General features: G+C 37.6%; 1 protein-coding gene across 7 annotated transcripts; it reads left to right on the top strand.

Annotated features, from left to right (window-relative positions):
* Positions 1-208: 208 nt before the first annotated feature.
* Positions 209-6,326, top strand: LOC148848169 (putative trehalose-phosphate phosphatase F). Of its 7 annotated transcripts, XM_088950460.1 has the most exons (15): positions 355-761; positions 1,003-1,675; positions 1,765-1,894; positions 3,347-3,457; positions 3,549-4,048; positions 4,162-4,302; positions 4,393-4,464; positions 4,556-4,684; positions 4,795-4,851; positions 4,961-5,062; positions 5,158-5,235; positions 5,382-5,451; positions 5,559-5,629; positions 5,722-5,814; positions 5,923-6,326. In XM_088950460.1, exons 5-15 carry the CDS (start codon positions 3,764-3,766, stop codon positions 5,974-5,976), a joined length of 1,152 nt encoding a protein of 383 aa, XP_088806586.1. In that variant the 5' UTR covers positions 355-761; positions 1,003-1,675; positions 1,765-1,894; positions 3,347-3,457; positions 3,549-3,763; the 3' UTR covers positions 5,977-6,326. The 7 variants fall into 7 exon arrangements, with proteins under 7 accessions (XP_088806583.1, XP_088806586.1, XP_088806585.1 ...); XM_088950459.1 differs by lacking the exon at positions 355-761 and having other exon boundaries at positions 1,765-1,872; XM_088950457.1 differs by lacking the exons at positions 1,003-1,675; positions 1,765-1,894 and having other exon boundaries at positions 209-761.
* Positions 6,327-9,678: the final 3,352 nt, after the last annotated feature.

Genomic DNA, 9,678 nt, shown 5'->3' with positions numbered 1-9,678 from the left:
CAATTTAAAACCTTCATGTACCAACTACCACCAGCTGTTATGGAAAGCGACGCTTCCGGCAAATGACCCCGCGTGGCGGGCCCGCTCTGACACGTGGCCACGTCATGCTTGATACTACCACAGGTGTCATCAGCCGCGTGGGCCGAAAGCTATAGCTCACACGTGTAGATTTTTCATAAGTCTCTTGGTGGATCCGATTGAAGGTAGCGGGAGAGAATACGACCGAAACATGTCTGGCAGTTTTTTTCATTTTTTATTTTATTTTTATTTTTAAAGGAAAATAGTAAGAAAATCTTTATTTTAATTAGTTCTCTTACTATTTTATTATTAAATAAGATTTTGTAAATTTCTCGTGGTGTTTCCCGATTCAACAACCGAGTTGCCTTGTTTAGCACGTCTCCTCGGCGGACGAAAACTCTATAAATGCCTAAACGCCTCTTCGGCTTCCCTTCCTTCCCTCGTTTTTTCTTCGCGCATATATGATCTTCGTCGTTCGTTTCCCTTTGTTTCTCTGTGTTGTCGTAGTTTTAAACGCGGTTCTCTTTGCTTCTTCCATCTATATTCTTCTTTCTTCCTTCTCGTAGCTTTCATTGCTCATCCTCGCCTTAGCCCTTGTTTCTGCTTTCTGAAAACGATTTCACGGTTACTGTTGGTGGTCGGGATCTGAGACTTTTGATCACGTAACTGCATTTCGAAGATTGAATCTTCTCGCGGTTCTGATCCTTGAAAGGACCCTTACTGTGTGAGAGCTCGTGGTTCAGGTACGCTAGTATCGTCTTCTCCCGATTTTTTTTACTATTGTGAAGCATTTCTAGGGTTGTACGTAATGCTGATCGATTTAATCTGAGAAAAATCATGGCTTTGATTCGAAATGCCTCCGCGAAGGAGGCCTTGGATTTTCCTCCGATTGTGCTTCGCGGATTGACGTTTGTTGTTGTTAGATTTGGTTTTTGATATTATTTTCTCCTATTATGTTATCGATCTTTATCTATTTGTGTCAAGGCAAGGGTCGTGCGTCGTCGCTCGAGCGCTAGGGCTTCTTCCCGAGGAGCTTAGCTGATGAGCTTAAAAAGCTTCTGTTGTATAAATTCAGGATTCTACAGTTTCGATTTGTCTTTTGCGAGTTGGTGACATGACGATTTTGGGTTTGATCTCGATTTTGTTTTAACCCGAGTGAGATGGGGAGAATGAGACCATGGTTGTCGTCAGCTGATGTCGAGTAACTTTTTGTGGGTAAATGAAATTAGTGGTGTAGGTTGTGGTTGGCGCTTTTCCTTTTGTGGAGAAAATCTGCCGACATTAACCGTATCATTTCTTCTTCATACTGTAACTGTTTTTGGCTTACAACTGATGTGTACCGTCTTTGTTTTCTTCTTTGATTTCTTTTGGTGTAAATGTTTTGTCGATTGCTGTAAACTGCAAGAAGAAAATAACGTATGCATCCCGTTGTCTTTATCAATGTCGCCCGGTCTAACAGAACTGAAAAAAGTCACAGATTCCTTTAGTGGGGAGGGTGAATTTGCAAGGGTTGCCGATACCGCCACGTTTGCATTCATTGGAACAATCGCAACTGGAAAGTTCATAAAAGTTCTGGTTATTGCCAAAGGCACTGACTTCTTGAAAAGCTATGTTTCTTTTCGGGGTAGTTATTTTGGATCTTGCGATGAACAAAATGGTATTCTAAAACACTAATTCATGATTTTATCATAACATTATTATATTATTTTTGTTGGGTTGCTTCTTTACTTTTTTTTTCTTGGTCAGCTGGCTTCTGTCTGTGCGCCAGATCCAAACGTTTAATGGCTTCCATGCTGTTGCTACGGAGGCTCAAAAAATTTTGGTGTTTGTTTTATTTTCCACCCACTACGTGCGGTAGGGCAACTTTGAATATTCAGTTATGTACATCTCTTAACATATTACTTAATTTAATTCGTCCATCTCCATAAAACATCAAATTGGGTGGGCCAGCCTTCGATGTTGAGTATCATTTTAAATTAACCACCAACTTTTATTTCTTTATTTTTTTCCTTTTCTTTTCACTCAGTGTTCTTCATCCGTCCTTTGTTGATGAATGAGATGTAAAGATGGATGCCTACCTTTTTTTTTTCTATTTTTTTTCCTGTACTTTCACTAATGTTTTATCGTAGACCTTTCTACATTATCACTGCTTCTTCAGTACACCATCCGCTCGCAGTGAAGGTAGTTGATATTTTGTACACCTTAATATTAATAGTGATAACAAAAATAGTTGTTCATGCTGTCCTGTCCTGTCCTGATGCATAGTACGGTGCATCTGTATTCTTCATAAAAGCAACTTCCAGGGAAATACTTCTAAAACTATTACTTATTGACTCTTTTTTCCTTTATGGTGTTGGAACTTTCCCCCTTTTCCTCTCCTCTTTCATTTTTTGGAATTTGTGGTGATTGCCAAAATCAGGGGCAAGCCCCATGTTTGATACTTGATCTGCATGGTCTCACACCAAAATTACTTGGTGCTTGTTATCTTTTACCCCTCTTTCCATCTCCGAATTGTTCATTGGCAAAGACGATTCCATTTAATTAGGCAAACAGCATTAATCTGCGGTATTTTATATATTGTTCATTGAATAAGGTTTTAGTTGTTCAGAGTGCCAGAAGAAATCATGGACAGAGATGCAAAGCAAATAGAATCAGCCACAGATAGGGTATAAAGGGTCCAAATGGATTTGTACAGATTCTGGTACATATTGGATCTAATCATTAGGATATTGTGAAAAAATAGATCATTGTTCTTCCACTACATAATTAAATTATCATGTGTGTGTAGTAGACTTATTTTCATCTTTCTTCTTATTTTCTCAGTTATTTTATTTGTTGATTTTTATAGTGAAATAGAAAAGAATCTTATCCATTATTGTATTTTCTAAAATGTCTATGCCACAAGTATAAATAACAGCGCAGAATGAACTTTAAAGGAAGGGGAGCCTAGGAGATATCTAAAAGTATTAGGAAGTTCTCAGGAGCGCATTTTCTTTTTATTATGCTCCAGGGAATTAAACTCGTCAATAGTTTTTAGATTTCTTAATAGTTTTTTTGAAGAAAAGATTATTAGTATGTACCAAATTCATTATTTACATTACCAGTTTTCAAAAAAAGCTTGGTTATTATTCATTGATTGCCTTATTGGAAAGCCAATACCTCTGTTATCGAACTAACTTGGGAGGAAAAAATTCAATGAAAATAAAAAAAGGTTACAATACTCGTACTGCTTGGTAGGTTTGTTTTAACCATCTTTTGCCTAAATCATGCTTTATATTTGAGCTCTTATATTCTGGTCCGTATAATTATTTGCCTCCTTTTTGTGCAGACTTCAGAACTCTTCTGGGGATTATAGATCTATAAAGCAGCACTCCCTCAAGTTTAACTCTGCACATAATGTTATCTAATATAAATGATTTGTAGTTTTGGAGATGAGAAGGTATGGTTTTATATTTCATCCAAGTTCCGTTTGAGGATTTTCCTTGTGTGTCCGCTTTAGTTTTTATGTAACACATTCCTGTTATTTCCAGTTTTTGGGAAGTTTGCGCTTGATGGACTGCTCGCATAACAGCAGTGATAAGAAAACTTTGAAGAGGTGGTTTTTCATTGATAAGAGAGTTGGGTGAAGATACTAGAGATTGCAGTGACATCATTTTGACTTGACGTGAATTTTGGACCTGCCAGCTCTTACATATCACACAATACTTGTTTAAGCTTTAAACACTTATAAAGTGATCTGGATCCAATGGATTTGAAATCAAACCATGCAGCTCCTGTTCTCACTGACCCCATACCCATAAGCAAGTCAAGATTAGGCATCCATACAAATCTGTTGCCATATTCCCCACCAGGAGGTTTGTTCTTAACAATTCCAAGAAAGAAGCCCATGCCAGGAAAGTTTGATGATGTACGCATCAGCAGTTGGCTGGATGCCATGGAAGCCTCCTCACCTCCTCGCAAGAAGCCAACTAAGGATTTCAACATTGAGGTTGCATCTGATGATACTGATGCTTCTTACCGCTCCTGGATGGTATGTTACCTTCTTTCCTTTGTTTGTTCTTTGATCTTCTTGTTTCCTTTCTATTGAAAATTCCTCAAGTCTCAGTTTTAAAAGCCAACTCTTTCTTTTACTTAAATATGCAGCTGAAGTATCCATCAGCACTTACATCTTTTGATGAAATCACAAATTATGCAAAGGACAAGAGGATAGCATTGTTTCTGGACTATGATGGGACCCTTTCCCCAATTGTAGATGACCCTGACCGTGCTTTTATGTCTAACGCTGTAAGAGCTTAGCTAATTGACTTTAAAGCATTTCAGGTAGAAGAAATCATCTTTAAAATTGTTTTCTTATTGAAATTTATTTCTTATCAGATGCGTTCTGCTGTGAGAAATGTTGCCAAATATTTCCCAACAGCAATAATTAGTGGAAGGAGGCGTGATATGGTATGTCTCTCGTCCTATATTTACTAGAGATAAAAAATTCTGCTTTCAGTTGATAACCCATTTCTCTGTACCTTTTTTTTCTTCCATTCAGGTATACGAATTTGTAGGATTGACAGAACTCTACTATGCTGGTAGTCATGGGATGGACATCATGGGCCCGGTCAGACATTCGGTGTCTGCTGATGACCATCCAAATTGTATTAGGTCTACTGACAAGCAGGTGAGAGGATATTGCACTGTAGGAATGGATGTTGTCCTTTCTTGCTGACTACTGTATGGTGTCTTCTTTTATCTCACCATGCTTTTCTCTTGTGTTTCTTTTGAATGTAGGGTAAGGAGGTAAATCTGTTCCAACCTGCTAGTGAGTTTTTACCTATGATTGATGAGGTTTGTAACTATTTTTCTTGAAGTAATATGTAATATGTAATGTAAAGCAATAAATCTCCATTTTTTTTTTGAAATTGGCTGAGTTAATAATGCTGTTATGCTTTTGCAGGTTTTTAGAACCCTTGTCGAGAATACAAAAGGAATTAAAGGTGCAAAAGTTGAGAATCACAAGTTTTGTACCTCTGTACATTACCGTAATGTAGATGAAAAGGTAATCTCAAGTTTGAGCATATAATTTCTTATTGGGTTACTTGCAACAATGATTATCCTCACTATTTCTTTTTGCTGCTTTTGATTTTCTTCTAGAATTGGCCTATAGTTGCACAGTGTGTTCATGGTGTGCTGAAAAATTACCCACGTCTACGATTAACTCATGGGCGGAAGGTACTTCGCTGGACTGAGTTTTTAAATGAGTCGATTTTTTTTTTTTGTTTCTCATTTGAAGAATCATCCCCGTCTTCAGTGTTGTGAAGTAGATCTTGAGTTTGATATTATTTCTCATTGTGCGCTTTATTTTCCCCTATGTGTAGGTTTTAGAGGTCCGTCCTGTGATTGACTGGGATAAAGGGAAAGCCGTTGAGTTTCTTCTTGAGTCACTCGGTAATTCTGCTTCTCTTTATGTCATCATCATAACCATTAGTCCACTATCATCTACATTGTCGCTGTTCATTTTCTGGCCTCACTTTTTTGTATGAAAAATGGTGCAGGACTAGGTGATTCTGCTGATGTTCTCCCAATATATGTTGGAGACGACCGTACAGATGAAGATGCATTTAAGGTAAAACGAGATAAACCATGACTGAAGATAAATCAAGTGTTCTTTTGATGGGTAAGCAATTTAATTAGTTTATTTATTACTGATATTTGCAGGTCCTTCGTGAGGGTAATCGTGGTTTTGGAATTTTAGTATCTTCAGTGCCAAAAGATAGCAGTGCATTCTACTCTCTGAGGGATCCATGTGAGGTACACGAAATCTGACTCTCTTAATAAAGGTCTTTGGCACTCTCCCCTTTGTGTTTGCCTTATACCTTCTTTCTGATTAATTAATCATCAACTATTGATATTGCACAGGTCATGGAATTTCTCAAGTCCCTGGTGAGATGGAAGAAATTGAGTAAACTATAAAGAAAAAAAAACATATATGAAGGAATAGGACAGCTCTTGTGATATGCGTATAATGCCCATGTGTTTTTGAACTCTTTATAAGAAATAAATCAAAAGCTCAGAGAGGAGCCTACCTCGTGAGGCCGTCTTTGTTTGGTCCGATGCTATTCATTTATTTATTTATTATACTTTTGTTGGTCTCGTCCAACGGTTTCTTTCCTTGTAAATTCCATCTTCTGCTAATGCGGAAATGATGTCTGTATTAATCGCGTCTTTTTTTTTCCTTTTTTTTTTGGTTCCTTTCAGAATTTTGGTCTAATGTTATATCTCGAAATTTATGTTTCTATTGAAAATGTTATATTATAAGATCATTTTGGTAATCTTCCTTATATTTAATCATCGTTGGAATTTTAGACTCTCTCCTCTCTCGAGGTTTTATTGCAATTTAGGAATGCACGTGGAGCCAATGACTTGTACATTGTGGAAAGCCTGATGCTATGTTTTTTTTAGGCCTCGATGCCACCAATAGACATTTCTATTGCAACCTTCTCTATCCGAATCCGGATCTACTCCCCGCACAAATCACATAGCTAGCACATTGCAGCCGTGCATTGTGGACATGTTCCCAAAGCACGGATCCGAGTTCTCTGCCCATGGATGCAATGTGCTATGTGGGGAGCGAATCCGAGTTTTCTGTTCATTGGTGATCTGGATCTGCACAATTGCTCCCGTTGATTAAATATGGGGGTTGGGTTATTTAAGCAATTAAGCTCAGCCAGAACCAATTAATGTAGTAACATGGCATCTCTTTAACACAAGTCTCTTCTATATTCTATTTATAATAGTTTTTTTCCCTCCAACATGGTAGAAATCAGTATTAATGTTTTCAAGGTTTCATTTTAGGGTCTGTTTGGTTTACATTTGGAATTGTTGGTTTGTTTTTTGGCCCGGGTTGGGATGAGTTTTACATTCCAATGGGAGGCTGGAATGGAATTGGAAATATGGAATAGATAGTAGCAATGTAGCATTGCTCTTCCTTTAGCTATTTACCACCCAATTGCCTACCATAGACCTATTAAACATCCAGCAGTTTTTAGTTTTCACACGTGTTACAAGAAACATAGTTATGTGAAAGGAAAGAACAAATATGGAAGAGAAGCCACTGACCTCGACCAAGCATCATGTGAAATTTTATTTGATCGGTGTTCCTGAAGTAACCTGGATGGATGTAAGAATGAATAACATCAACGATGCCCTTGGAAACAAAATCTTCAAAAGATATTGGGCAGAGCCCAACTGGTTTTGGTTCGGTTCTAGTTACTGGTTTTTTAAAAACCAGTATTACCTGTTCTGTTCACAAAAAAGGCCCACGGTTCAGTTACTCAAACCGTGAGCACCCCTACCTTTCTATTGTGGAAAATGATAACAGATCTCTAATCCAGACTCTCTCAAGTAGGGACTTATCCTCTGAGAACACCAACATTAACTTTTCTTTTGTTTAAAGGGAGGGGAATAGGTTGGCCCATAAGCTAGCCTCGAGAGGTTTATACGGTTCTGATGTTTGGATCTTTGGTTGTCAAGCTGGGTGAACGCTGATAGTAATCATGTTTCAAACTAATATAATGAATTCTGATCTTTTTTTACCAAAAAAGGGGGTAAGTTTCTTAAACTATCCCTACATTTAACTAATTAACTAATTACATCATTACTATTTAACTATTATCTTATACCACCCCTATTATTTATGATAATTAACATCGTTCTTGAGTGTTAATGAAAAAAATGAAATGTTAAATTTACCCTTCATTATTATTCATATTTTTAAAATAAAATTCAAATTTCAGGAAGACAAGAAACAGATTGTTGCTCCGTCTCCGTTTACCAATCATATCGTTTGGGGGAGCAAATCGATGGTCTCTCTCTCACTCTATCTCTCTCTTCCCTCTTATTCCTCCTCTTCCTCTCCTTTCCCTTGTCATTGGTGACGTTTGGTGATTTTTCACCGTTTTCTTGGCAGTGTTCATTGCCGGCGCCGCTGTATCAAGAAATATGAAATATCAAAACCTATTGTTAAAAAAGGTTCTACAAATGGTGTTCAACCTTTTCGCCATTCCTCCACTAAACTCTGGCATCTAGCCTCTCAGAAGACCAAGTAGAGGATCGAAGGACAGATCTGCCGGTGGAGCTTGAAGAAGGACAGATACCGAATAGTGTTGCAACTTCTTAATGAAAGAGGCAAGATGCTCCGAAGGTGGAGAAAAAACGGATGGCTTAGATGTTTTTTTGGTCTTTTCCAGTCGATCGAATGGCCTTTTTGTAATTGTCGTGGTTGGGAACTGGTTTGAAAAGAAAAGTGGTCTTTTCCAGTCGACCGGTGTTACTCTTGCTGCCTATTAGTCTAGAGTTTGTGGTAATCGAGATGGGATTGATGTTGATACAAGCTAGCATCGATGGCCTCGGGTTGGGTTTGAATATTGATGATCAAGGACACACTTCTTGGTTTATGGCCTCGGGTTTGGGTTTGAATACCGACTGCAATTAAAATACAATCTTTGGTTGGATTCTGTGAGGATTAAATGAGGTGACAAACGGTAGTTTGTTTAAGGTGAAGCGAGGAGAAGAAAGGGGAAATGAGAGGAAGAATGGGGTGTTGTGGATGAGAAATTGGTGGGTGTGGATTAATTTACCACATCTTCTATAAGGGACCAATCCACACCATACTACAAGTCCATAGCTATTTTTAAATGTAGACAAATTGTGTGGACTGGTCTAGTCTATACCCACAATGGTGTTCTATAGGCGTGGTGAGGACCTGTCCATACTACACTTTTTGATTCCATGTATTTCATATACATTTATGAATAATCTACACCAACATTTTAAAAAATGACCCAGAAACGAAATCGTTCTAGCCACTGGTTTTCGGGTCGATGGTCCGACCATTTGATTTAAACGGATTGCCCATTCTGACAAACAAATTAAAAAAATAAAAAATGGTAAAAAACTATTGAACGGGTCGACGGTTTGACCGCTCAGGTCAATGGGTTGTTGACTTTTTTAACGGTTTTTTGGCAAAAATCGAGTTTGGGGTAAAATGGAACCACTTGCCTAGACGATTCCCGAGCTGAACGATCCGACTGTCTGGGTCTAACGGCGGTTCAAAAATCTTGATCTACATAGTTAATCATAAATATCTAATTTTTGCATTTTATATGATAAATGCATCAATGAATTAATATTAACTAATAAATATTAAATTTTTTATAAAAATAATAGTAAAATAATAAAAAAATTAAAAATACATTTAAAATATAATTTTATTGATAAAGCATTAAATTAAAAAAATAAAAAATTAAGTAAAATAATTAATATTTTATTGACAAAAATATTAAAATGTGAAACAAACAATATGGTAGCCTTTCAAGGAAAGTGTGAAGTAGGGAATCAAAAATCAAGTGTGGATGGTCCCCAACCACGAGATTTTACCATGGATGAGAAATTGGGGCGTGGGTAGGACCTGTCCACGCTGTATTGGGGTGTGGAAAGGACCGGTCCTATCCGCACCCAGCCAAACACGACCAAATCTCGTGGACAAGACCAAAAATAGTCCCGTCTACGAGATTTACACGATTCCTAACACCGCCAAAATGATTTAGACTGATGTAAGATGGTAGAAGAACAGACGATTATCTCAGAACCCGTTCTTAATCATTAGAGAACCTG

The sequence above is a fragment of the Nelumbo lutea genome, chromosome 6, assembly GCF_056320005.1.
Source record: "Nelumbo lutea isolate HS-2025 chromosome 6, American lotus-T2T, whole genome shotgun sequence".
Classification (NCBI taxonomy): Eukaryota; Viridiplantae; Streptophyta; class Magnoliopsida; order Proteales; family Nelumbonaceae; genus Nelumbo; species Nelumbo lutea.
This window is presented reverse-complemented; position numbering and strand designations above follow the sequence as displayed.